Source organism: Clavelina lepadiformis, chromosome 2, assembly GCF_947623445.1.
Source record: "Clavelina lepadiformis chromosome 2, kaClaLepa1.1, whole genome shotgun sequence".
Classification (NCBI taxonomy): Eukaryota; Metazoa; Chordata; class Ascidiacea; order Aplousobranchia; family Clavelinidae; genus Clavelina; species Clavelina lepadiformis.
The window spans coordinates 15899407-15924232 of record NC_135241.1 but is presented as its reverse complement, the minus strand read 5'-3'; the positions used below and the strand labels follow the sequence as shown (position 1 = coordinate 15924232).

General features: G+C 34.3%; 2 protein-coding genes across 4 annotated transcripts; one reads left to right on the top strand and one right to left on the bottom strand.

Annotated features, from left to right (window-relative positions):
• The first annotated feature begins 651 nt into the window (after nucleotides 1-651).
• On the top strand, nucleotides 652-4130 carry LOC143445650 (uncharacterized). Of its 2 annotated transcripts, none has more exons than XM_076944903.1 (10): nucleotides 652-893; nucleotides 2188-2255; nucleotides 2476-2526; nucleotides 2620-2664; nucleotides 2817-2858; nucleotides 2926-2970; nucleotides 3155-3196; nucleotides 3344-3382; nucleotides 3520-3568; nucleotides 3897-4130. In XM_076944903.1, exons 1-10 carry the CDS (start codon nucleotides 773-775, stop codon nucleotides 3920-3922), a joined length of 528 nt encoding a protein of 175 aa, XP_076801018.1. In that variant the 5' UTR covers nucleotides 652-772; the 3' UTR covers nucleotides 3923-4130. The 2 variants fall into 2 exon arrangements, with proteins under 2 accessions (XP_076801018.1, XP_076801017.1); XM_076944902.1 differs by having other exon boundaries at nucleotides 3520-3579.
• A 535-nt stretch (nucleotides 4131-4665) lies between these two features.
• On the bottom strand, nucleotides 4666-22653 carry LOC143445648 (brefeldin A-inhibited guanine nucleotide-exchange protein 3-like). 2 transcript variants are annotated; one of them, XM_076944900.1, is made up of 45 exons: nucleotides 22372-22653; nucleotides 22132-22213; nucleotides 21928-22011; nucleotides 21065-21196; nucleotides 20514-20603; nucleotides 19747-19870; nucleotides 19414-19579; nucleotides 18662-18762; nucleotides 18348-18523; nucleotides 18014-18108; nucleotides 17681-17828; nucleotides 17435-17602; nucleotides 15351-15486; nucleotides 15055-15185; nucleotides 14909-14990; nucleotides 14562-14711; nucleotides 14289-14434; nucleotides 14054-14213; nucleotides 13650-13745; nucleotides 13289-13510; nucleotides 12919-13011; nucleotides 12678-12798; nucleotides 12159-12288; nucleotides 11850-11987; nucleotides 11648-11744; nucleotides 10946-11073; nucleotides 10546-10767; nucleotides 10212-10334; nucleotides 10019-10139; nucleotides 9904-9946; nucleotides 9606-9709; nucleotides 9392-9520; nucleotides 9134-9313; nucleotides 8768-8951; nucleotides 8486-8653; nucleotides 8156-8363; nucleotides 7929-8020; nucleotides 7717-7859; nucleotides 7520-7620; nucleotides 7315-7440; nucleotides 6757-7222; nucleotides 6645-6691; nucleotides 6375-6485; nucleotides 6118-6219; nucleotides 4666-5861 (listed from the first exon to the last, which is right to left on the bottom strand). In XM_076944900.1, exons 1-45 carry the CDS (start codon nucleotides 22521-22523, stop codon nucleotides 5616-5618), a joined length of 6264 nt encoding a protein of 2087 aa, XP_076801015.1. In that variant the 5' UTR covers nucleotides 22524-22653; the 3' UTR covers nucleotides 4666-5615. The 2 variants fall into 2 exon arrangements, with proteins under 2 accessions (XP_076801015.1, XP_076801016.1); XM_076944901.1 differs by lacking the exon at nucleotides 20514-20603.
• Nucleotides 22654-24826: the final 2173 nt, after the last annotated feature.

Here is a 24826-nt window from a genome sequence, read left to right as displayed (position 1 = left end):
TATAGCTTAATAAGCGTATTTTATAGTGTTACAAAATATTGTTGTGTACGGCGTTTTAAAACTGCACCGCACATATTGGCTTGTTTAAATAACATGATGAATACAAGAAGTTAGGCTATTTCATTGGCGACGCATTTCTAAGTGATATTTATGGTGTAAAAGGGCGAAATTGTTGGTCTGGGCGGAGTTGGCAAACGCAAAAATTCAAGACGCAGCTGTCAAAAAATTTCGCAATCATAAAGTTACTGGGCATATCGCTATGTTCCCGGGTTAACTAGAATATAAAAAGAACGGAATGGGTATGTGCAAATGCATTTGCGACTGATTGCTCTCGTGTACACACGTTGGAGGGCACAAACAATCCCAGTGGAATTTAGTACTCCGGTCAAAGCTTACTTTTATACTTTCCTGGTATCAGAAAGGCCCCATTAGAAAACAAACGGAAAATGTTTACGAGATACTGTAATTTTCTGTACGAAAAAGTCTAATACAGTGCTCTTGTATTAATTTTCTATGTGACATTTGTACTTGTAAAAATTCCAAAAGTTTGTATAATTTCTGGGCTAAACTGCAACGCCAATTCAAACATTGAATATGTTCGAACAAAGCATGACGCAAAAGTAAATTTACCTTACCTCTTTTAAGACGAAGTTTAGAAACTTTTATAGTCCATCACGGGATTTGTACACAGTCCAATAGTTCTATATGCTTACGTAATGGGAAGGTCTATCTAAATTTATCTCAAAAGTTGCTTGCAATTTATTCAATTGAGATGCCTGACAAAACTGAGCAACTAGTTTGGATTTTTTTGTTTACTTTCTGGGCTTGTTCCCTATTTGCAGCTGGAAAGGAAGTTGTGGAAAAATCGTCTGAAAAAATACTTGAAAATGAAGGTAAGACTTATGTTCTTTTTCGATACGTGAAATTGTCAACAGCAGTATTGCAGCGGTATCGAACTTTGTAACCATGGAATTTGGCCGTGGATACCCCATAAGCCAGAACCATACAATGCAATCTAACAGATGTTTCAAATTGATGTAATTTTGTTGTTTTTTGCTATGGCCAAAATCTCCCCGAGAAATATTGCCTTACCTAAATTATTTTTAACACTTTACAAGAAGTATAGGCTAACTACGACAATCGCGCTTCATGTTAAGACTAAAATACAACTGATATGAAAGGCCTTTTTACTATGCCTTTTATTAAAGTGAAGTGAGTAACTAACTAAAGTGAGTTACTAACTTCTCACCGGTCTGGACCATAAAATTAGGTGGTGACACTGACAACTGATATAAAGTGACAACCGGGGGCTGTTGGGTGGGGGAGAGGATATGAAACGTACAGGTCGTCTTACCATCGTTCACCCTGCGGTTTTCTCACGTGCTCTTTTAGCTTTGGGTGCATCTCAGAGGACAGCCAACACGTATTAATTCGGCATCAGGAGACACGGACAGAGCTCCGTTTGAGTGATTCCAAAATGCTTGACGGCTCGTTCACCTCGGTACGTACTAAACTCGCAGATCGGCCAGCAAACAACAACTTGTAAAAAACTTTATTGGTAAAAACTGGTTGAATGAGAAGGAAATAAAGAAAGAAACAAATTGGAACAAATGAAAAAAAAAGAAACAAACAAATGATGAAAAGAAAGAAACAAATTGAAACTGAATGAGCATAGATGTAAGGATATTGATTATGATTAAATGGAACAAATATATGCTGTAGGAGTTTTTAAAGGAAATATCTATGTTGTTTCTTTTTTGTGACGTAATAACAACCGCCATCTTCGTCATCATTAATGAACTTGCGCTTTATGCCACTTATTACCAATCCTTTCACCAGTTTATTTACAGACAGCTACTCTTTCATGTTTGCTAAAATACTGAAAGAGTTTTTGTTTAATAAATAACTTTTTGGTTATAAAATAAGAGAAAAAAGATTTTACAGCAGTATGGCGTATTAGTAGTAGATTTATTTATTGTTACTCCGTTTGGCTCATTACCATTGCTTGAGCAAGCCTACAAAATTTACATTTAGGTCTACTGGAATGCACAGATGTACTTTCTCCAATCAATCGGAGTATATATTTGTAGTGTTGCCAAGTATAATCATACTCGAGATATACGACTTTGATATTTGCAGTTCCTATACAGACTATGATAAGATACGAAAGGAAATTTTGTTTTGCAGGGAATGTCAGCGAAAGGAAATACCTGGTTCCTGTCATTAGTCTGGCTGGAAATCCCACTTACAGCCACGTAAGAGCTTGAGAATACAATTATTACCACTAGACTGACATGTTGCTTGTTTTCATGATTTGAATTTTAAGCTGGCAATGAACTTCCTTGGAAACTAAATGTATATGATAGCAAAAGACTTGTACATGAATCCATTGCTTAACGCATGTAGTAGTACTGTAGGCCTATACGTAAGTTATTGCGAATGACGATTTTCCTCGTGTAATTGATGTTATTTCAGATAATTGTGGAAAGGGCAAGGTACATGAAGCAGGAGCAAAAACACCGCATGGTAATTTTTCCTTAGTCAAGTTAACATGTTTACGTTGTGAAAAGTATAGATTAATTCCCAGTGTACTTCAACAAAATATAAAATTCGTTTCAGGAATCGGACTGTCTAAAAACACAGAGCAAGCAATCTCAATCATTGGTAAGAATAAAATATCTTTATAGTAAATTTCTGGATGACGCCGCCTTTTTACCGACTAGTTGTTTATATATAACTTATATATTTTAATTTGCCAAACCAATGTTGCCCCCGATATGCTAATTTGACAGTTTGTTTATCATGTATGTTTGCAGACTGCAAAAGGAAAATTGCGTTCCAAGCAAGTTCACGTCGCGGTAAGGTTTAAAATCAAATTTCAAAACAAATCTTATTTGTTATTTATTGGCTCACTTTTATTTTCAGAAAACTGATGAATCAAAAACGCGCACGAAACAAATCATGGTGGTGGTAAGAAGTTATGATACTTAGTTCATTTAAGTTCAATTTATTGTTCACCTCAAAAAAGCCCATGCTTTAAAGTTGTACATTCACTTGTCACTACTTAACTACTCGACATAAGATGTTTAGTAAATGGAACTATAAATTTTGTTATACAAAGTGATGTATATTACACACGGACTTTGCAATGCAGGCTCCAAACGGACGAACTCGATCAAAGCAAATAACCGTAGTGGTGAGTTGAAAAATGTCTGGTTTATGACACGTACTGTATATTATAATCTACGAATTGTATTTTCAGTTTTACCCAACTGCAAGTACCTAGAGCAGCTAATGCTATTTATTATCTGTTTTAAAACTCCAAAAAATATCTATGTTGCAGAAAACTAAGGATGGGAAGACTAAGCAAGTTCAAGTGTCGGTAAGATGAAAAACGTTTGAATGCACCATTTGACATAACGGTTCATGTTAAAATGAAAATCGCATTTGGCGTTGCTTAATTAAAACATAGACATTTGCCGACATGTAAAGTTTTAAATCAAGCGAATAACATTCTAGAAAACAGGAAGACGAGGCAAGGATGGCAAAGGGACTCGCATGAAGCAAGGTCAATCCAAAGTGAGCTTGTAGAATGGGATTTGTTAGTGGAAGATAATAAATTTTTTACGATAAAGCATTTGACGTTTATAAGACGAAGTAGGCTAAGCATTCGGGTAAATGTAAGCAATTACGTGTACTAATCCATTAAAATTTCCATACAAAATGTTGTTATAAAGAATGGATGCATGTATACCTGAACGAAAATAATTGAAAGAAAATTGTTAAATAATCTAGTTGCAGTGCCCAACCCATGTAGTTATTCCATAAACCAAAAAGGCACTGTAAATATAACTAGTTTTTTTTTCGAAATTACCTGCTTTTCCTACATTTTAAAGGTTCGTCATGGTTAGGAAAACATTGATTGCTCCAAGCCATACAGTAAAATCCATAAGAAGAACTTATTTGTTTAGAAGTTCTGTCTACTTTATTTCGATGTTTATGATACTTAGTAGAAATTGTGCTCAGTATAATTTAGTAATGATGGATTTTAATTAAAATAAGTGTTCACACTTTTATACCGAATATAAACAAACAATATCGGCGAGTAAACATACAGCCGAAGTACAGTACATAGTAAGAGTGTTGTATACGTAAATATAAAGGTTTCTTTACCAGATTGTAATGAGAAGGCTCGTGATCAAACACCCAGATTCTCTGTACAATTTAAAACGATACTGAAACGATACGATACTGATACGATACGGCGTATCGAGAAATACAACAGTACGCGAATATGTCATCATGCTGAATGCTAAACTATATATACTACTGGTCTTGAAGCGGACCATTAATAGGCGAAATTTAAAATGATACGTGTTCGGTACCCAGCGACGCTACCATTATATTGGATTGGACAAGCATTTATGATGCTTCGTCTAGTCTATTGTCATGGTGAACAGTTTTCTATTTTAGGAAAACTGCAGAAATAAAAACTTAAAATGTGATTAAGTATAGCAATCAAAAAATGCTACATACAAACTCGATACCTGCGGCTCGAGCGGTAAGAAATTATCGCCAAATTTAAGTCGTGCAAAGACTCTCCTCACGTTAATGTTTATAAGAACTGCAATTTTCACCCTAAGCGTTTATTCAAACTAAAACTGATAACTCGTTAAAATCATTTATTCCTCTGTTAAAGACACAAATATTTACCAAGTTAACAGCAACCACCAACACTATGAAAACCACACAGATTGAAGAAGAAACAAGATTACAAAAACAGCACATGTAAAAAAATCTCAATAGGTCCAAATTCCTACAAACCACTTTTGCAATGGTTTCATTTTACATAAACCAGCGATTAAATGTGAAACACATATTTAGTGAAGAACAGCAATAAAAGAAATCCGTATAAAATTTCGTCAGGCAGTTGCTTATACAATAAAATCTATTCGGAAAGTACCACTGCTTTATTCGGATCGTAGTTAATGATGGTAACAGAAACAAAAAAGCTTATAAAACTACTACAAGCATACTAGACCTATTATTATAAAACATTCTACTAAAACACCAAAATTGCACCACTACCTCTACTGAGTTGATAAAACAAATCACTGCAGCATTGCACTAAAGTAGAAAAACATAACACGAACATCGCAAATTTATGTGCAAAATTTACATTCGTAAAAAATTGTGTACCAGTTTTCTAGCAATGGATGGAGCAAAAAACTTTTACAAGAAACAAAAATGGGAGACCAAAACTATGAAATGAACGTGACGATTTATACAGTACATACCACTGCATAAAGTGAACTGCATTATATACATATTAATTAAGACTTTCACACGTATTTCCGAGTAACTACTCCGAGTTAAACAAACTACTAAAACTGAACACAAAGCCTTGGTCTGAACACTTGGAACCTTTTCGAAGTTCCGAGGTAACTTTCGCTTTTATAGTTCAGAACAAAAAGTATACAAAGCACGTTATCGACAAACGATATCGTATATACTTAGCACAATACATCCATAGTTCTAAACGGTTATGTTGCGTGATATAAGAGAACCAGTGCATGAAACTAATCATAATGCTGTCTGAGGTATCAGTGAACAAATTAAACTTGATTTGATTGGTCTTCAGAATGGGTGGGCATAAGAATGTGACAAAAATCGCCGACACGTAAAAGCCATTGATGGAAAGCTTCTCCTATGTCATAGTCGCCGGTTTTCACGTAATAAAGCGGAGGTTGGTTGCCCAGTGACGCAAGAGGGCGATATATAATAGGAAGAAGTTTCTCGAGCGAATTATCGGGAGCGTTGGTAAGCATGATTAATGTTGATCTTACCACATGTGCCCAAACCTGAGAACAAATAGGACTTAAAAGCTTTTATTATGCGTCCCGTTGCCTAAGTAAGCTTATTAATCAGTACGTATCACGGTATATTGTACGTATCAGCATTTTTGTATAGGACAGGTGTGAGCGGCTTCGGGGAAAACCGTATTTGACCAACTCCGTGTTAATAGAAACGTTTGCATGTGAATTATCGTAGGTATTAAACACACCTTCATCGAAAGAATTTAATGAAGGCAACATATCATTGACAACGCAGCCTCACCTCTCTTTCGACTGACTTGTCATCAGCAGCAACTAAGGAGTGGCCTGAACTGGTATCAGAATATCGTCTCGCTTTCCCATTGTCAGTCATTTTCCCCGTTTCCTGTTTTTATGACAACCAACGTAATTAGTTGATAAAAGTATTCTTCCTAACATACGCAGTTGCACAGGGTGCAATGCAACCAAACAAACATTAAGTAATCTAATTTTGTTCCTGGTACAAACTTCCTTTCTAACATGAACCGAAACGTAACGGACCTGATTTTTTGCTGCCGGGTTGCTTTGTGAGAGTCTGTGCCGTTTGTAAGCACTTACCAGACGACCGATAGTTCGGATACCAGCTGCTTTGTCCGCCCACATCTTCTTTTTCTGAAAAAAAATAAAATGTTTATGTGACAAAAATCGACACTTTTAAGCATATAATGATAACCTGATAATAAAGAAAAATGTCATTAGTATTCCACAGCATTAGGATAAGTATCGTAACACTAACTTTGCAACATAGTAAATTTAGTTTATAAAAGTTACCTGCGGGTTGAACGATCTGTCATTTGGCTTGTGCGGTGAGAAACCAGCTACAAATGTATAAAATTAACGTTTCAAGAAACAAACTAGTTCAAAACATTTCCGCTTGAAATACCTGGCGAAGAAGGCTCAGTCTTGTTAACATAATCCATATAATTATATTGGAACTTGGTGGGCTGTTGATCCTGTTTAGCTTCTGGCTTGGCGGCAGGGATTGTGGTGCTGGAAACACAATTGCTGAGTTCAGAAACGGCAGGATTTAACTCAGAAGACTTTGGAGAAAACTCAGATCTATCTTCGTTGTGCCACCGTTGACATAACAGCTCCAACGAGTTGGAAAGTGACTTAACGGCCCACATCTGGCTGGCACGATATTTTCCTGGAGGTTTAAGGTCATCCTCGATCCTTTCAAGATAAACAGGATGCAATTGCTCATAATCAAGCCAGGTTCCAGTAGGACGGTGACTATTGTCTTCTTCTGCAGGTCTAGCTGTATTAGTAACTTCTGCACCATCGGTGGGAAACTGACAGCACACAGCAAGTGAGATCTTCACATAGAGTTCAAACGAAGCACTGCCAAACTACAATAGAGAAATAGTAACATCTTTACTGAGCACAGAACAAATGTGGACAGAATATAAAAATTGTAAGCGTGAAGCATCCCACTCCATACCTGGTATAAATTGGCAGTGTTAAAAAAATTTGCAACTTTTGTGATCAACTTTTGTAATTCGGAGTTTTGATCAAAATTATGTGACACCACATATGCTTTTGCCACACAGCCCGCCAAGTTGTGGACCTGAATTAGTGCGAGATAAAGTAACGTTCACAAACTGAACAGTTAATTTTTCATGCAGGTTCTAAGTTACTACATGCACCTGTGCTTGGGTTAAAAATTCCAGCAATCGTATATTGGTTGAACCAGTGTTCTTTGAAAGACTTTTGTCAGCATGAACATTTGAATGTAAAAATGAAGATCCTACATTTTAGCAATGCAAAAGATATTAAACATGTAGGGAAATGCTTTGTCACAAAGCCAACTTCATCAGACTTTTAAAAAAGAAGGATGTTGTACCTGAGTTGTTTCCAGAATCTGCCATTGAGTTGGCGCAAGGAGGTTGCCATGGAGACATTTCGTTACCAAGCAACATTTGTTCTATGCATTTGTGTAGTAAATGCAATGACAAAATATCACAAGCCAGTTCACAAACAGAAATCCTAGATAACACATAAACTGTTGTCAAAAATGACTTGGAATAGTTTGAAAACGTGTCATTGAAACCTTACCTCATTATGCGATTATGATGAGATGAATTGAAAAAAATATAAATATCAGGGTTATTGACATCCTTTAGTGAAGTGGATGTTGCTTGGAAAGCCTGAAACAATATCTTCTGCAATTAAATCTGCAACTAACGCATGTTAAAAATACATCTCTCAAAGCGTTTTCATAGTTAAAGAGTTGATAAATGCCTGAAGGTCGTATCAAGTCATGCAAATAGTCGTTGTTATACCTTCATCAGACAGGCTGAGTCACAAAACGCTGTGTCATGATGTTTGACGGTGATTTTAAGTTTATTTAAAAACTTATCATTTTCTCTAAAAGATGTAACAAGATACTTCAAGGTGGCAAGACACTCATCGGCCATGTAACTGATGCATCGGCAGATGTCATTGATCATGGACGAAGTCATGTGACTCCCCAAGTTGGCAATCACATGCCTAAAAAGCATATAACCATGATAAAATGTATGCGAAACATCAATATTAAATGTGAAATCCAACTTTTTAAACCTCATTCAGGACTATTTCAGCAATTTGCCAAGCAACAGTGCATAATGTACCTCAAGCATGAACAGCCCAATTTTGCAAGTGGTTCTTTGTGTGTTTGAACACAAGATATGCAAATATTTAAATATACTGTCCAAATTAGTTCTAACTGCTCCTTAATGAGCGAGTAATTTGAAGGCTTTTTTTCCAGCTGGTGACATCTTGAAAGATTCTTAAGTTCCCTGCTCAAACATAGCAAGCAGCAAATCAATACAAAGCAAGGCGTAAGTCAAGCAATAATAACTATACATTTTATAGTATTTAAAATCATGTGAAAATAGTTGATTTACTATTACCTAAGCAAGAACGTAGTGGTAAGTTCCATTAAAGTGCCATAGAAGTGTTTGTAACTTGTTATCATTGCAGATAACTCGTAAACACTTAAAGGTGAGTCATTGCTTAGTAGAATCAAGCGATTCAGCCATGTATATAAAACTGGAAGACAAGAATGCAAAAGCATATGGCCGCAGAACATAGGACCTGAACATTCAAAAACAGGTAGATTTACTGATTACTGAATAATATCAAAATGTATGCAATCATTAATCAATAATTAATGTATAGAATATATATGACTTTATAAATGCCACTAAAATATACAACACGCAAAAGTCGGCAATCGCATGTTGGTACTTAGAACTAAACAAAAAACACAAGTTAACCTGGAGACTGCCAGCATCGTTCAATCAGTTTGCACATTAGATCAAGAACATGTGTTTGAATGCATTGGGGACTTGTCAGAACAATGTTTGTGAGCCCATCAATGAGTAAAAATAATACGTGCAGTGAACCAGTGTCATCAGAAAAATCAACGGTGGGCATTGCAGCAACTGCTTCTAGATCTAAACTCGCAAACGTTAGACCGTTGCAGCTATTTAGATAACAACGGGAATATATCAATATATAACAACATGATTTACCTGTAGGATCTTTATCAGAAAAAGATTTTGCTGTCATATTGCAGAGCTGGTTAACTACTTCTTTTACTAATCTGTTTTCACCAGTTACCCACATGGGAAAAGTAAGGCTTTCCCAAAAAGACATATCACCTACAATGCATTTGTAGTATAATTCGAACAGCAAACGCCACGAGGCCAAAAGAGAGTATAAATTACGCCAAGATGTGATACTTACCCGTGCATGATGGGGTGATGTTTATGCGATGTGAATAGACAAATTTTCCATCGTACTCGCTCATGTGTGATTTTATTAACTCGAGAGCACATTGTTCCAAATAACTTGAGAAAAAAAGCACTTATTGATTTCAGATTAAAGTTTGACCCTCCCAGAATTGAGATCAGTTTATCGAGGAAACTTCGGAAAAACTATGGAATACTAAACAGAATACACTGCTACCATTCACCAAACCTTAACCTACTCTGTGAAATACTAGAAATTACTATTTCTAAACTTAACACAGAGCTGGGCTCACCTGAAAAATGGTTTCATATTTGCAGGATCATCATGTAAGTTATCTAAAAATGAAAACAAATTTGTGGGTTCCCAATATTGAAACTATAGATATCACAAAAGTAACAAGGGTATACCGTCCACATTAGAAATGATTTTCAGTAAACATTTAACAGCGTCACAAGCAGAGCTTGCAAACACACTCCCATCATCACAGGCTGAAAAGTATATATTCCACATCATGTGCAATGCGGAATTCTAAATAAAAAAAACAATTCTTTTCAGGTTCCAGGCAGATCTTTCAAAGTAATCCCATAAGGAAATACTTACAGGTTCAGCAGGATTAATTGAATTATTTGTAGAAAGGTGTCTTAAACAACCAAAAAGAGGTTTCCATCCAGAACATATCTGTTTCGAATTCTTTTCCATGATCATTATAATTGCTGAAGTAATCTGTGAACAAACATTACTAATGAAACATATTTAATTGCAAGCCTTACCATATGGCAGCTATCATTATACATGAACAACTCATCATAATGATATCAAAAATAAATAAATATCAAACACACATCAAATTGTTTCATATCACATTAACCCAAGTTTAGCAAGATATCAAGATAATTCTTATTTTCACGCTCTACTTACTAAAACAAAATCTTACCGAATGTTGTATTTCAGGCACACAAGTTTCAGTTTGTATAGCACGTTCAAAAGGTTTAAGTAAAGCTTCACAAAAGTGAAAATATTTAGGCTCTTTCATGGTCCACATAAGCATAGGATAACGATCATTTGGGTCATCTAGGCAAGTGAGAACAGATGTTATTGCATCTCGGATAAAAGCAACTGATTGCTTCGCTATTTCCACATTTTTGTGCCCAGCAACCTAAAACGTATTTATTGAAAACTAATCACTTTATACAAAGCCTTGGGTGTTTAAAACATCGATATTTTTCATTACTCAAAATTAATCAAGCAAATGGTTGTTGAATAAGTAACTTATTTAAAAAAAATTGTCTGCCAATAAAAGTCTTAAACTTTTAATGTACAAGAAAATAAGTTACTTTTGCAAAGTGAGGTGACGCATACATCCATATATCAGATATGTGTTGAAGAGGTCTGTGTGAAGAACGAATGCATATCATGATACACTTGCCCAAACGACATAAAAGTGGAATTCCATATTGATTTTCTATATGAGGGGAACAATATTGGCATCTAAATTAATTATACTAACCAAATACAGTACAACAATCAATTGAAAGTTAACAAGCGAAATAACTAGCATACTGGGGATGTGGCAAACTGAAAATGATTTGGATTTTGGAAAAAATAATAGATTTTGATATACATACAAATTTGAATCTGCTAAGTTTACTCTTTTCAAGTAAACAAGGCACCCGACAAGCAAGAAAGTCATGCTTAAGTAAATCACTTTTATGAATGAAAGAAATCAACCAGTTTTTCAATTGAATCAACTCAGAAAAATATTAAGAATTCAACTTTCTCACAACTATTTCACTGATTTTGCAGACTATAATACATCAGAAAACTTAAACGTTTTGCTGTTAATTTCTTACTTTAACGAAAAATAGAGGATTTGGGATGTACCTGGCTGCAAGGTTCGTATTTGTGAAAATAAAATAACAGCAGGGTTCATAGTTGCGTGTAATATTTGGACATTTATTTGATTTGACACATACCTAAAGTATATTAAGCTAACATATCATCATCTTTTTACAAATTTGTTTGTTACACTGACGTACCACTGGTGGGTTGTGCAGGAAATAACTGGCTATTAGATGACACACAGAGCTGCCATATGAAATCAGACAAAGCTCTCAAATTCAGATGTAAAGCAGCCTAGAAGAATGAAGTGCTGAGTAAAAAAGCAGGATATTTCGATCGAATTAGCTATACCTAATTACTTAGTTGTTAATGGAAATATGTTTTACAAACGCAACAAACCTTCTCAAAAATGCCATCAACTTTATTTGATAAAGAATAAATTGCCTGCACAGTTCTTTCTTTGGTAAGGAAACCAGCATTTAACATCTCACTGTTTCTACAGGATGAATCTTTCCAGGAACTATCATTTAAATTGTCCTGTAAAGTGGAAAATACTGTCAGCTGTAGTTAACTTTTTAATGTAGGGTAGGCGAATTTCTTTCTGACTGCTTTGACTAAAACATAAAAAAAAAACATGACAAAATGTATTTCTGATGAAGTGTAGAGAAAACTGTTAATAGTAAATTTTTCTATGAGGTGAGACCTGACCTCCACAAGTGAAGCAATGTCTTGCAAAGCTGTTACAGGGCAAATATGGTCAGTGGGTCCCGTTGAAGTTCCTTTTAACTTCACACCAGGTAAGCACACATGTTCTAAGTATGCCACGTAGGACACAAGTCTGGAAAAATCAGAAAACCAGAAATTTATAAGTGCTTTAAATTTGAAATAATACTGCAAACCAGTTGACTATTCACTCATTACGTGATAACAAACTGTCCGCAACTCTCATTGTTCATGCAAAAAAGTGTCCAAGGAAAATTTAACTAGTGAGAAAGTAAAGGTTGTAATGGTTTTAACAAAATGTTAATGCAGTGCCTAGCATTGTTTTCACGAGAATTTCCTGCCAACTCAAACAAATTTGCGGATGTCAAACTATGAATTACTCAATGTAAACCTATGGGTTCCTTCAACCTTGAGTCAATAAGCTTCCATTGTATGTTAAAAAAATATCATACAATCAAAACTGTGCTTCACTGAACAGATTGAAAGGTTATCAGTTATTCTTACTTAAATAATGCTTCCCAATTATTTGAAGTTAAATTCGCTATTTCCAGTGATCCTTCCAGAACAGAATCCATGCACAACACATGACACCTGTGAAGGTTCATTTCATGCATGACACCTGATCCTGAAATAAATACAGAGGAGTCAGCAGTCACAAAAAAAACAATTTAGCCAAAACAATAAAAGAAACTTGTTTGTGTTAAAAAATGTACTGTAAATCAGTTTATTTATAATAATTTATAACCTATTCTTAAGGGTGTGAAAGTCAAGCTATAGATCTTAGGCACACATGCGGCAATAATTTGAGTGAAGATTTCCTGGGAGTATTCATGAAGATCTGAAATAAAAATTGTTGTTTTTAAAATGCACAAAGGAAACCACCAACTACAAAGTAATAAAATAAAAAACAAAATATACTATAGTACTCTAGCTCGGGGTTAACTTTTATTTATTCTACGCAAGCTTTCACAGGCATCAGCTTGCCTTATCAGGTGTAATATGAGATGGCAGAAAATGTAAATTTTTCATACTGCATAAATATATACTATTATACTTTTTATTATATAAATGTATACTTTAAGTAAGTAAGTTAAGAAAGACAATGAAAGGCTAACCCAATGTACATGAGAGCTTAAAAGCAAGTCTCAATCCATCAAGGGCTGACATAATGCACTGTTGTTCACAAGTGCTTTCTGCTTGCAGGAATGTTGAAGTTGTAAGGGGATGATCTGATGATGTTCCAGTTGAACTCACTTGAATATATTTCAACGGATACTGAAGAATTTGCAGTAATCTACCCCAAACTAAGGAGGCTATTTGTTTTGCAGATTCAAAACCTGCCGCAAGCAGAAGATACTTACTTAAACAAGAAATGGAGCAAAACAAAAGTTGTACTGTAATACCATACAGCATACCAGTATGAACAAAACACGAGTCCACAAAAATCAACAATATATTTAAGCAAATTACTGGTACCTGCTTGAGAAGCAAAATTAAAATCATCAAAACTCATACTTGGAGGTTTTACATCATGCAAGTGTTGCACACCCCCGTAACCAAGACCATCAATTTCTGCAAATCCAACAAGAAATGTTTGCCAAAATACAAATGCAATATGTTGTTCTATTTCAGGGTTTCTTACACAATGGGACGCCAGGATTGTAGTGATGGTCAATATGTCTTACACATAACAACCAAGGCTATGTACCATAATAATGATTCAACAATATGTAGTAAGAAATTTTTGTAACACATACATTGTGTTGAAATGTTTTACAACAGATTTCGGATTGTAAAAGAAATTTGTTTGAAAAGCACTATATTAATTATCTATTCTAAACGTCCAGGACTTGGCTACCATTATCTTTATTTATAGGTACCTGTGAGCACTGTAATTAAACAAGGTATTTCAGGAGAGCTTGCTGCATCATATCCAGCATTACCCAGTAAATCAGTTGAGATTACCAGCCGAAAAGTCTCAGAGAGCCAAGATTTGCTTAAATAAACACCACTGCATTGTTGATAGCCCACCCATTGACTCTAGTGATTACAAGAAAATTTATGTTTCAAAAATTTGAAAACGTTTCTATTTGGTATTATGGAATTCACTTATACCTTAACACAAGGAAGCTGTGAACCATCTTCCATGTAATGACAATTCAACTTCAAACGCATACACAGAACCATTACAGCATAGGATAGCTTGTAAAGGCTATCCGCTTGTACGAAAATCTTTCCCACATTCCAGATTTCATACATGTCTAAAAATACGTATAATTTAACTACAGTATACCAGAAGCAAAAACAGCTATGAAAATGAAAGTGGCAACGAGCATAAATGTTTATAGTTAATTAATTATTATTGTTAATAACATATGAGGTACCAACCAGAGCAAAAATGAGAAGCAGCATTCTGTATTATTTGGTCTACAGTTGCCACATCATGACAGGACAGAAGATCTGGCAAGATTTCAACAATGGATTGAATGTGGCGTTGTGCTAAAACACAATTTTTCTCATCTTCTGCCGAGTTGACCACTGAATTAACATAAAATTTACAAGCACGTAAGTTCAAAACTTTTTCAAGTATATCTTCATGGCATACATATCAGTGTATATGTTTTTAAACAATACACATAACACTCACAATAACCAAACTTTAACACATTGCTTGGTATGTACAATTGGATATTTTTACACATTTCGGCCAGTGCTTACACGAAATCAATACTCACAGATGTTCCTTGAATGCAATGGATGCTTTGATACGATTACATCTTCCAAATATTTATCAATGTCATGGTCAGTTTCAGCATCCTAAGCAGAAAACCAAATTTTAAATCTTATGTTAAGCTTTATGCTGTGCATTTCAGTCATTTACTTGGTTCTCTGGATCAGATGCTGTGTATGTTGAGTTGAACGAAGATCGATCATCACTTTGCCTTTGTGAAAATGTAGATTTTGCAGTGTTTAACAAGTACTGAAGTAAGTCAGATAACTTTGATGCTTTGGCTGAAATATTCAGGTAGAACTTGTGATGCATAGCTTACTTTGTACTCGATAAGGATGTTTTTCATCAAAATTTTTCATAAACCACGTGACATAAAAATTACCAAATTTAACCACAATTTTTATGCGGTTTGAACTGTATTAGCCAAGTAAAACGTTTTATAGTACCCTGTTCCAGTCCATCATCATTAAAATCTTCTGGGTCTTCAGCTGCAGACTGATAACATGGAGATGAAATGGAGGAAAAAATGTCTTCTGAAGAAGCCCAAATATCCTCAGCATCCGAAAGATACTCAGACTCTTGCTGTGTCAAATTATTATCAGGGGATTTATGCAAATTTTTGTTGGTTGAAAAAAATGAAGAAACGCAAACAGAAAGGATAATTATTACAATGATTGCTGCCACCAAGTTTAAGAAAAATAAGTGATATAAAATCAGGAAAACTCAATAGAACAAATAATGCAACAACAAATGAGAACCAAAAATGGTCCTAATAACTATTGAGCAATTAGTCTTTTAAGTCAATTACATAAAGTATTTCAAAAAATTTTATACATTAGACTTACATACTTTATTAGTACTACCAAAATTCTGCACAACAACCAATTTGGATTTTGAAAGCTTCATTCCACTTTACTAGCACTAACAGATATCAATGAGTATGCAAACCAACAAATAGAAAATAATAGATACATGTGTGTGGTGTTTCTTGACCTCATGAAGGCTTTTGATACTGTACCTCATAGGCAATTACTGATGAAATTAAATTCCTATAGTATTTGTGGCAAAGTAATCATATTTGACACGTAGACAACAATATGTCAAGTGTGGTGAGTATTTATCAGAGCAAAGACACATCTCAATAGGTGTGCCACAAGGGTCAGTATTAGGGCCACTGCTTTTTCTGCTGTATATGAATGATCCATCCAACAGCACTTCCCTTGGAACAAGTCTATTTGCTGATGATACAATTTTATACATTTCATATTCAAGTATTGCAGAAATTGAAAAACAAATGACAATCAAACTTGATAAGGTAAATAATTGGCTAAAAATTAGCAAGCTTTCTTTAAATTATAGTAAAACTTTTTTCATGATAACAATACCTAAAAGTTGCAAATGGTAAAAAGTAAACCTGGCCATAAATAGCAAGAAAATAGAATGGGCTACCAAAATTAAATATTTAGGCATAATACTAGATGAATAATTTAAATGGAATTATCATGTTGAAGAGCTTTGCAAAAAATTGTGAAGAATCTGTGGTGTCTTGTGCAAAATTCAACAATTTACCAATAAAAAGGTTTTGATGATATTATACTATAGCCTAGTTTATAGTGCTTTACAAAATGGTGTATTGATTTGGGGATCTGCATCAAATAGTGTTTTAAAATCGTTAAATATAATTTACAATAAAATAGTAAGACTAATTAAATTATCAATGGTAACAAATATACTAAACTAACTACACTTTATAGTGCAAACGATATTCTCAATATATCTCAAATCTATGACTTACAGACAGACAAATTTATGCAAAACTATAACACAAATATTTTTCCCCAAATACTTAATGACTATTTAAACGAAATCCAAACAGTACACAAATACAATACTAGATCATGACAGGACAACTTATTCTTGCCCCGAACCAAAACAGTAAAAGGTAAAAAAGTTAGCATTTCGAGGACCTAATTTTTGGAATAAACTTCCAAACAATATAAAAAAAATTAAGTCTCCTAAATATTTCTCATATCAATTGAGAAGTGGTCTTGTGCAAGGGAAGTGCCGTTCAGATAATTATGATTAAGGTGATATATGTTTATCGTTTCCATTGTTTTTTTTACAACAGAATCCGAGAAAACTGACCTAGATGACCCACGCCAATTAATGATGCTAAAATTATATTATGATATTTTTTAGTTTACTATAAATAGTGAAAATAAACTCTCGCTCTCTTTTCAACAGCAACCAATAACAGCTCGATATTGGGAGCGCTAATGTTAACCACCTGCAATTCAGTTCGATCGTATGTTTAGCTTCATAAGTTATTAACAACAAAAAAAGATTAGTACAATTAAACACGTCTTGAGGTTGATGACAGTAGACTGCCATGTCACATCCACTCCGTGCAAAAATAAAAGTCAGCATGCTCAATCATGCCATAAAAGCACAATTGATACTTGAAAAACAAATGCATTCCCAGTGTTTGCCTTGTTTGAAATATAAAATACTATCCATGACTTTTTTGTACCTTGTCACTGGTATTATTTCCTTCCAAACAACTTTGCTGCCTAATATTCCCTTCAGTGCAATCAGCATTCATCCCAACTTGTTCAGATTCCAAAGAGGTTTTTTCATCATCTGATAAACTTCCATCAGAAAAACTATCTTCGTCATCGGAATTTATTTGCAGTGCAATCTACGAAAATTCCTGATTGAAAATTCTGTGTAGCTCAAAAATTAATTGAACTCTGTCGTGAGTGTTACAAAAACCTACTTGCTCTTCAGTCAAACCAAGACCCAATCTCATTTCGTTAAGAACTTGCATAAAAATTGTGCATGCATTTATTGCAGATTGCATAACAGCTATCTGTAATAGAGAATTACGCTTCATACGAATGCTGGAAAACATAGCTTCAAAAACTCTGAAACATTTAGAGATATATTGAAAATAAGTCAAACTTCAGACAAAACTAGCATTACCATAAATGAAATGCATGCATTATGCGTCGCTAACAGGGTTGTACCACTGATATACATTGGACAACAATATTGAAAATAATTAATGGAATATTTTTTGTAAAAAATAAATAAATAAAAATGGACTTACAGATGAATAAGGTTTGCACGATTCTGTTTTCCCTTCGTATGTCCTATAACAAATGGTCCAGCCAGATTGAACAGACTTTCTGGAGTTGCCCAAAGCTTACAAAATTATAGAATAACAGAAGTTAGCAAATATTAATGAAAAGGTGTGTAAAAAATTGGGCAGAAAATCTTATAATATTCCGATAAAGCAATTTCAATATGCATAGACTGGAGTAACAACTGATAACCTAATGTAAATGCAATGTTTCAGGGTCTCAATTGGTACAGAAAAACAGGCTCGTTTCATTCCGCATAGCAGAACAACTATTAGAAGAAATGTACAAGTGTGTTCCTACCTGTTTCAACGTGACAAATAGTGCAGCATGATCAGGACAGGAAGCAGGAGACAGAAGGCAGGTGGTAACCATTAACAAATCAGATTGTAATGAAGCAACACAACCCACCAGCCTGACAAGTTCAACAAGTAAAAACGAAACCTTCTTATGTAGCAGTGGACAGCTCAAATGTATACCTGGTCACCAAAGAACGCTGTGATACTTCAATAGTTCAAACACCTTCATCAATATCCCTACCGTTCAACTAACAAGAAAGTGATTATATTTTGCACGTCTGTGAATACGGTGAATATTGCATGAATTGGTTTGCATACGTTTGTGTTTTCTTTTAGATCCTTTTTTCGATACAACATGTGACAAGTGACCACCCTTCTGTTTGCTGATCAGTGATACCAAAGCTGGACATAGATCTTTTCTAAGAAATTATATATGATTTCAAGAGTGATTACACTGGGAATGTAACTCAAATTATCATGTGCTATGTAACCAGAGACGGGCAGTACGGTGGTACTATAGTGCTAGATTACTGTACAGCTGTACTTTTTCAGTATCGATAACTTCGGATGTATCGGTACACTTGTAAAAAAGTACCGAATTACTTTATTCAAGAAATTTTAGTCGGTCCCAGTACTTTGAAGGCAATTATTTTAAGATTTTGAGAAGTACGTTTTTTAAAATTTTATTTTAATTAAACCTTAATGCCAAATTGTAGCGTTTGCTGTCCTTTTTTAATTTACAAATGTCCAATAAAGTCGCAAGGAGTGAGATCACTTATGATTTGACTTCAAGTAAAATGTAACTGACCAATATAATAAGACAAATTTGCACTTGCAGTAGAATCCCTTATATAAAAAATACCAATATCGAACTACTTTTTTAAAACAGTGCTGAATACTGGGACCGTCAGTGCATTTTTTCCATTACCGTTACCCATAGTACTTTCAGAGTACCAACTGCCCACATCTGTATGCAACGATACACAAATTTTCAAATCAATAAACAATTTTGTTCCTTAGGCATATTAAAAAACAAAAAAAAGGAAATTCCATTGCAAAGTCTAACATACCTGATGTAATTGCAAAACATTGTATCACATCGAATATACGAGGATTTTAGGGTTTTAAACACTGCAAGCAAGCATTCCAAATGGACAGCACGTTCTGTGTCAGATGATGACAAAATCACTTGTTGGACAAAAAATTTAGCAAGACCAGTAACATCCGCCAATTTTTCTGCAACACAAGAGGCAAAATTATGGCAAAAATTAAACACAATGTAATGAAATAAAGCATCTATTATAAATTGACAAAGGATATGAGGAGAAATCTTTTAACTTGTATAACACATTAATATTATTAATGACAGTTTGTGGAAATAAACAATTCCTAAAGGTCATCACCTTGTGTAACGCTGCCATTAACATCAGCTTTTGCCAGCTTCTCCACAGCTTGACTGGCGAGGGATTCAGCAGCACAATGAACACCTACATCAACCTGCGATCGAGAGCAGGTGGCAGCACATAACTGTAATTAATCATAAAGAAAATAGAATGTCAAAAATTTACAATATATATCAACTGTAGCATATACTTTTAGCTTTCAGGTATACTGTCAAGCTTTATAACAGCCATGTTAAATTATACAATACAGGAGTATTTCAGAGAAAATATTTAAATGTTTGCCAATGTTATAATCATCAACAAAGACTTATTATGCACAGATACACAATAACACCCACTAAACACACACAACGCCCTTGACCAGAAAATGTTAAATATTCTACAATGACCAAAACTACCCTATCCCAAACATATTCACCCTGCTCTATTGGCTTATTCTGATAATCAAAGAAAAAGATTAAGTTTTTTGCAGCTCAATCAAAAATAAAAGAAAAAAATGTAACAAAATAATATGGAAAGCGGAAAAACACTCATGAAAATAGTTTAGTATGAAAGCAACACCACATTGCCCAAATGCTTATGAAGAATTGTTAAGAAATTTATGTCATTTTTTTGTCGCATTACTTAAGTTATAGCTTAACAAAAATTAAACAATACCCATCTTGCAGAGTACAGTACCAAGTTTATAAAATAAAGGCACTTAAGGAGAAAGATAACTTACAATTACGAAATTAAAAGGTTGAAATTAAGTTTTACAATTGGCCCACCTTTTGAATGTGCAGCGTATACGCAGCACATAACTGGAGTAGAGCAGAGTGAACATTTATCTTGTCCTTGTGCCAACATGCAAGACACAGCTGCAATCAGATAACACAAAACAACAAACACTTTTAAGCAATGAAAACTAGGAAAATAGCAGCCAAATTTGAATGACTTATACACACAAAAACCAAGGTTTTAGATTTTATTTAATAAAATAAAACATAATAATGCATATCTGCATATAATCATCACCTAATGATCTACCAATATCTTTATTATGTATGTAACTACTTCATGAAATATATATTCATTTAAATGTATACCATTTTTTAATTTATATGAACTACAGTATTTGATTCATGGACAGAATCAATTCTTGAATGTTATAGAATTGAAATATGTCCAAGAATTGACAATTCACCAAACAAATATTCAACAGAAATCGCATAAATCATGCATGACCTATATTGCAGATAGATTTATATTCATGCAAAATTGTTCATGCAAACAAAAAGTAAAAACTATGTAACTGGTAATATGTAATTGGTAAGACAACCTGCACAATCTTTATTATGAGTTCACCATCAAAGCTTGAAATAAAGTCACAGCAGAGTCCCAAAAGTATCTTCAGACCATGAACTTGCTGCTCATCAGAGAGAGACGGTAAGCAAGTCAGTGAATTCAAAACCTATTCACGCAAAATATGAATCAAAATTTCCAGGCTTAGTATAGCCAACAGTAAGGTTGCAGAATTATTGAAATCCTTTGTGTAACTAACAACTCTCACCCTAATTCTTCAGGTCAACCTAGCATTTGTATTGCAAATTCATTACACATGAGAATGTGAGTTTTACTGCAGCGTGTATTTCACAATTCATTCATCATGTCATGCTAAAGTATCTTCAGCCTTACACTCGTACATGAACAGGCGTTAATACAGTTAGACCTCATTTACCTGAACCGAAAAAAAACGAAATCACCTGTTCACCACTATCTGACATGACATTGCTAGGAACGAATTTCTTACCATGCATTTTACCGTTGTAGAGCGGAAACTTTGTGGTCTGACTAAGACATGGCAATTTTAAGTTGGAAATACTAAATCAATAAATTAAGAAAGCGAAAAAAGTGGTACGGATTAACAAGGTCTGACTGTTATTTAATTGGTGCAATAACGTTAACAAAATGTCAAGGAAGTGCCCTATATGATTTCCTCAGATAATAGTCATTTTCCATCAATTTTTGATATCTTGAGATAACTTAAATTCAACTTTTAACATCAAGTTAACAAGCTTATCCTGTAGTTCACTGGAATTTTGAACCTTTACAAATTAATGTCACTGCATGGGATAATCATAATGCAAAGTTATTGGTTTCAAAGAAGAAGAATCTGTATAGTTTATTAGCAAACTTTCTAACCTGCAACGCAAAAATTCTGGCATCCATGGCATCAAGTTCTTCATCTCCAGCATAACCACCAAGATCAGGATGAAATACTACATGCTGCAAAATTTTCATGATGGAAATCAGTTTTTTATTACATTTTTATACAAAAACCAAAGAGAAAATTTGGAAAGAAATATACTAGCACGAGGTTATTTATATATTTTGTTGTAAACATACTTCAATTCCATGTAATGCAGTACTCGACAAATGTGGATTATTGCTCTCCAAAGCTTGCTTCATCACAGAAAGGCATTTCTCTCTGCAACAAAATCAACAATAATGATCATTTTAGTTAACTTAAAATGGAATACTTTGACAAATCATATAGTTTTACATATCACAATTTAAATCAATGTTGTTTAATATATACAATTTGTGTAAATTAATAACTATAAAATTAAACAACTACAGTCATACCTAATTTGCCATGCTTTGAAGGCATATGACACTTTCTGGGTATCCAGAGTATCTAAAGTTAACTGTACATGATCGTGAATATACCGATAACGCAAAGCAGTTGTGCTTTTAAAAAGATTATGTAAGTGTTGCTCCATAGAAAAATTTGCCATTCTTTGGAAATTTTACACCACTAGCAGTATGCCATTGCACAGCAACATTTCCTGTAGACAACTAACTTTTTAAGAGGCCTAGGCTACACATGACTGGCACAAGGATTTACCTGTTAACAATACCACTTATAAGTCAAAATACAAATGCAAAATAATAATACCCACACTGGAATAATACCAATTATGCAAGATGTAGGCCTAGTAGCCCAAAAATTAACAAGGTTTTTAACACTTTTTTAGCATAGTATTAAGAGTTTGGGCAATAGTATTGAATAAAATTACAAAAGTACTGAATAAAATTTGTGCAGCTACGAGTCTTGTGGCATAACTTAAACAATTCTGGTATTGTGATTGAGACTCCGCAAAAGTGATTAGTTTATTGCAAATTGCAATTAACTTCATTACTTGAGCAGGGTCTTTAGAAGATAAGGTCTCAATGTACTTCTGCACTTCATTGTTAAAAAACATGATTACAAATCGGGATTAATTCCAATTTTGACAAATTGTACATAGTCTACATTAAACAATTCAAATGGTGGCCACGGCATTGCACCCAACGTAATTGGGATCTAGTACACAGGTGCACAACTAAATGACGTCACAATTGGAGTACTGCACTTTTTCGGGCTTTAGGACTGCAAAAACAAGTACTGTAATATATAAGAAATACGTTACGTACGTAGGACTACCATGGATAATTAATTAATAATTTAATCAGTTAAATGATTTAGGAAAACATATTTAGCTTAACAGGTGGATTACACGCATAGATATAATATAAATACTACCTATATCGTTTGTGAACGGAATTGCAACCACACGCAACTGCAGGATTTGCAGCCACATGGAAGTGCACCCACAAAAGATTAAAGCGATACAAAATTACACCCAAATGAGATAGCACCCACACGGTATCAGAGCCGTATCTAGGGTTTTAGTGCCCGGAAACAGAGGCAACATTTGCTCCTCCACCAGTCAAAATAAATGAGGAAAACGAAGACTGAAGGAACGAACTATAATCGAATTTGCTCAATTTCCACGTTTGATCATCCCGTCGCCCGTCCAAAAAGTGCAAAGCGCAAATTATGAAATGAATTCAAACATTTATTCGTACAATAGTAGTTGGCAATTTATAGTGTACAATTTTAAAACGCCGTATAGGATGATTTTGATGCTGTGTAACCATAAACATAGCATAAACACGATTTATAAACGATACAATGTTTATATTATATCTATGCATGTAACCCACCTATTAGGCTAAATATGTTTTCCTAAATCAATTACCGGTAACTGTTATCCACGGTAGGCCTACGTACATAACGTATTTTCTTATGTATTACAGTATACTTGTTTCTTGCATTCCCAAAACCCGAACATGTGCAGTTGTGTGTGAGTTCAATCACTACAGAACCAATTCAAACAGTCAAATAGGCTTATCCAATTCAAACAATTAAAAAAATTATGTATCTAAAAAGACCTGACTCAAGTCAATATTTGAAATGACTCGAGCTAGTTTTTGTTGATTTGATTTCAGCATTTGGTAAAACAGATTTATGATTCTTTTGTCAAAACACATTAAGATGTAATTTGAAATAAAGTTTGTTCAGTTGTCTGTCTAGCCGCTACTAGCCTACGAACGTGTACCAGTGTACCCATATACTCGTACGTAAATTATCAAACTATCTAATTTCTAAAGATTTCTTGTTGACAAAAACAATGTTTTTGTTTTCTGTAGGCTATCGCTTGATTTCAGGTATTAATTCACTTAACTTGACTCGAGTCTATTAATTTGCCAAATGACTCGACGTGAGTCGAGTCACTTTTCCCTCGACTTGGTTTGAATCTTATAAGATCCAAAAAAACTGGGATAAAGAACAGGGTTGCTGCATGCCCCCACAACTTTGGAACGAATTATATTGCGCCCAGTAGGCCTATTGCACAACAATGGAAACAAAGCTTCTCTCTTTTCAAACACATTGTTTCCTCGATTAATTAATTATCCATTGCTCGATTAACCGGCATTCGATCATCCGGTCGCTCTATTTTGCTACAGCATTTCAAAGTTAGGTGGCTCTTTAACTAGCTGTTGGACGAATCGTTTAAAACGAAACAGTGACGTATTGCAACAGTCAAGCAGGCATTTTTTTGCTAAAATTTTAACTTCTATCAGTTTTTTATACTGTAAGCTTACAATAAATGTATTGTGTTTTCGTTTTGACTTAAATGTAATAATTCAGTTATCCGCTTTTTTGCTTATCCGGTCACGTTTCTGAAAACATTGTCCCAGCTAGACTGGATAA

What these genes read in the sequence shown, in the direction of transcription:
- LOC143445650 (XM_076944903.1), top strand. Translation starts at nt 773, where the DNA reads ATGCCTGACAAAACTGAGCAACTAGTTTGGATTTTTTTGTTTACTTTC. An exon ending in CCAAGCAAGTTCACGTCGCG is followed by an intron (nt 2,859 to 2,925) that starts GTAAGGTTTAAA and finishes TTTTATTTTCAG; the next exon opens with AAAACTGATGAATCAAAAAC. An exon ending in AGGGACTCGCATGAAGCAAG is followed by an intron (nt 3,569 to 3,896) that starts GTCAATCCAAAG and finishes TACATTTTAAAG; the next exon opens with GTTCGTCATGGTTAGGAAAA.
- LOC143445648 (XM_076944900.1), bottom strand. Translation starts at nt 22,523, where the DNA reads ATGGCAAATTTTTCTATGGAGCAACACTTACATAATCTTTTTAAAAGC. An exon ending in TCATAATAAAGATTGTGCAG is followed by an intron (nt 20,604 to 21,064) that starts GTTGTCTTACCA and finishes ATCTGATTGCAG; the next exon opens with CTGTGTCTTGCATGTTGGCA. An exon ending in TAATGGCAGCGTTACACAAG is followed by an intron (nt 19,580 to 19,746) that starts GTGATGACCTTT and finishes CTTGTGTTGCAG; the next exon opens with AAAAATTGGCGGATGTTACT.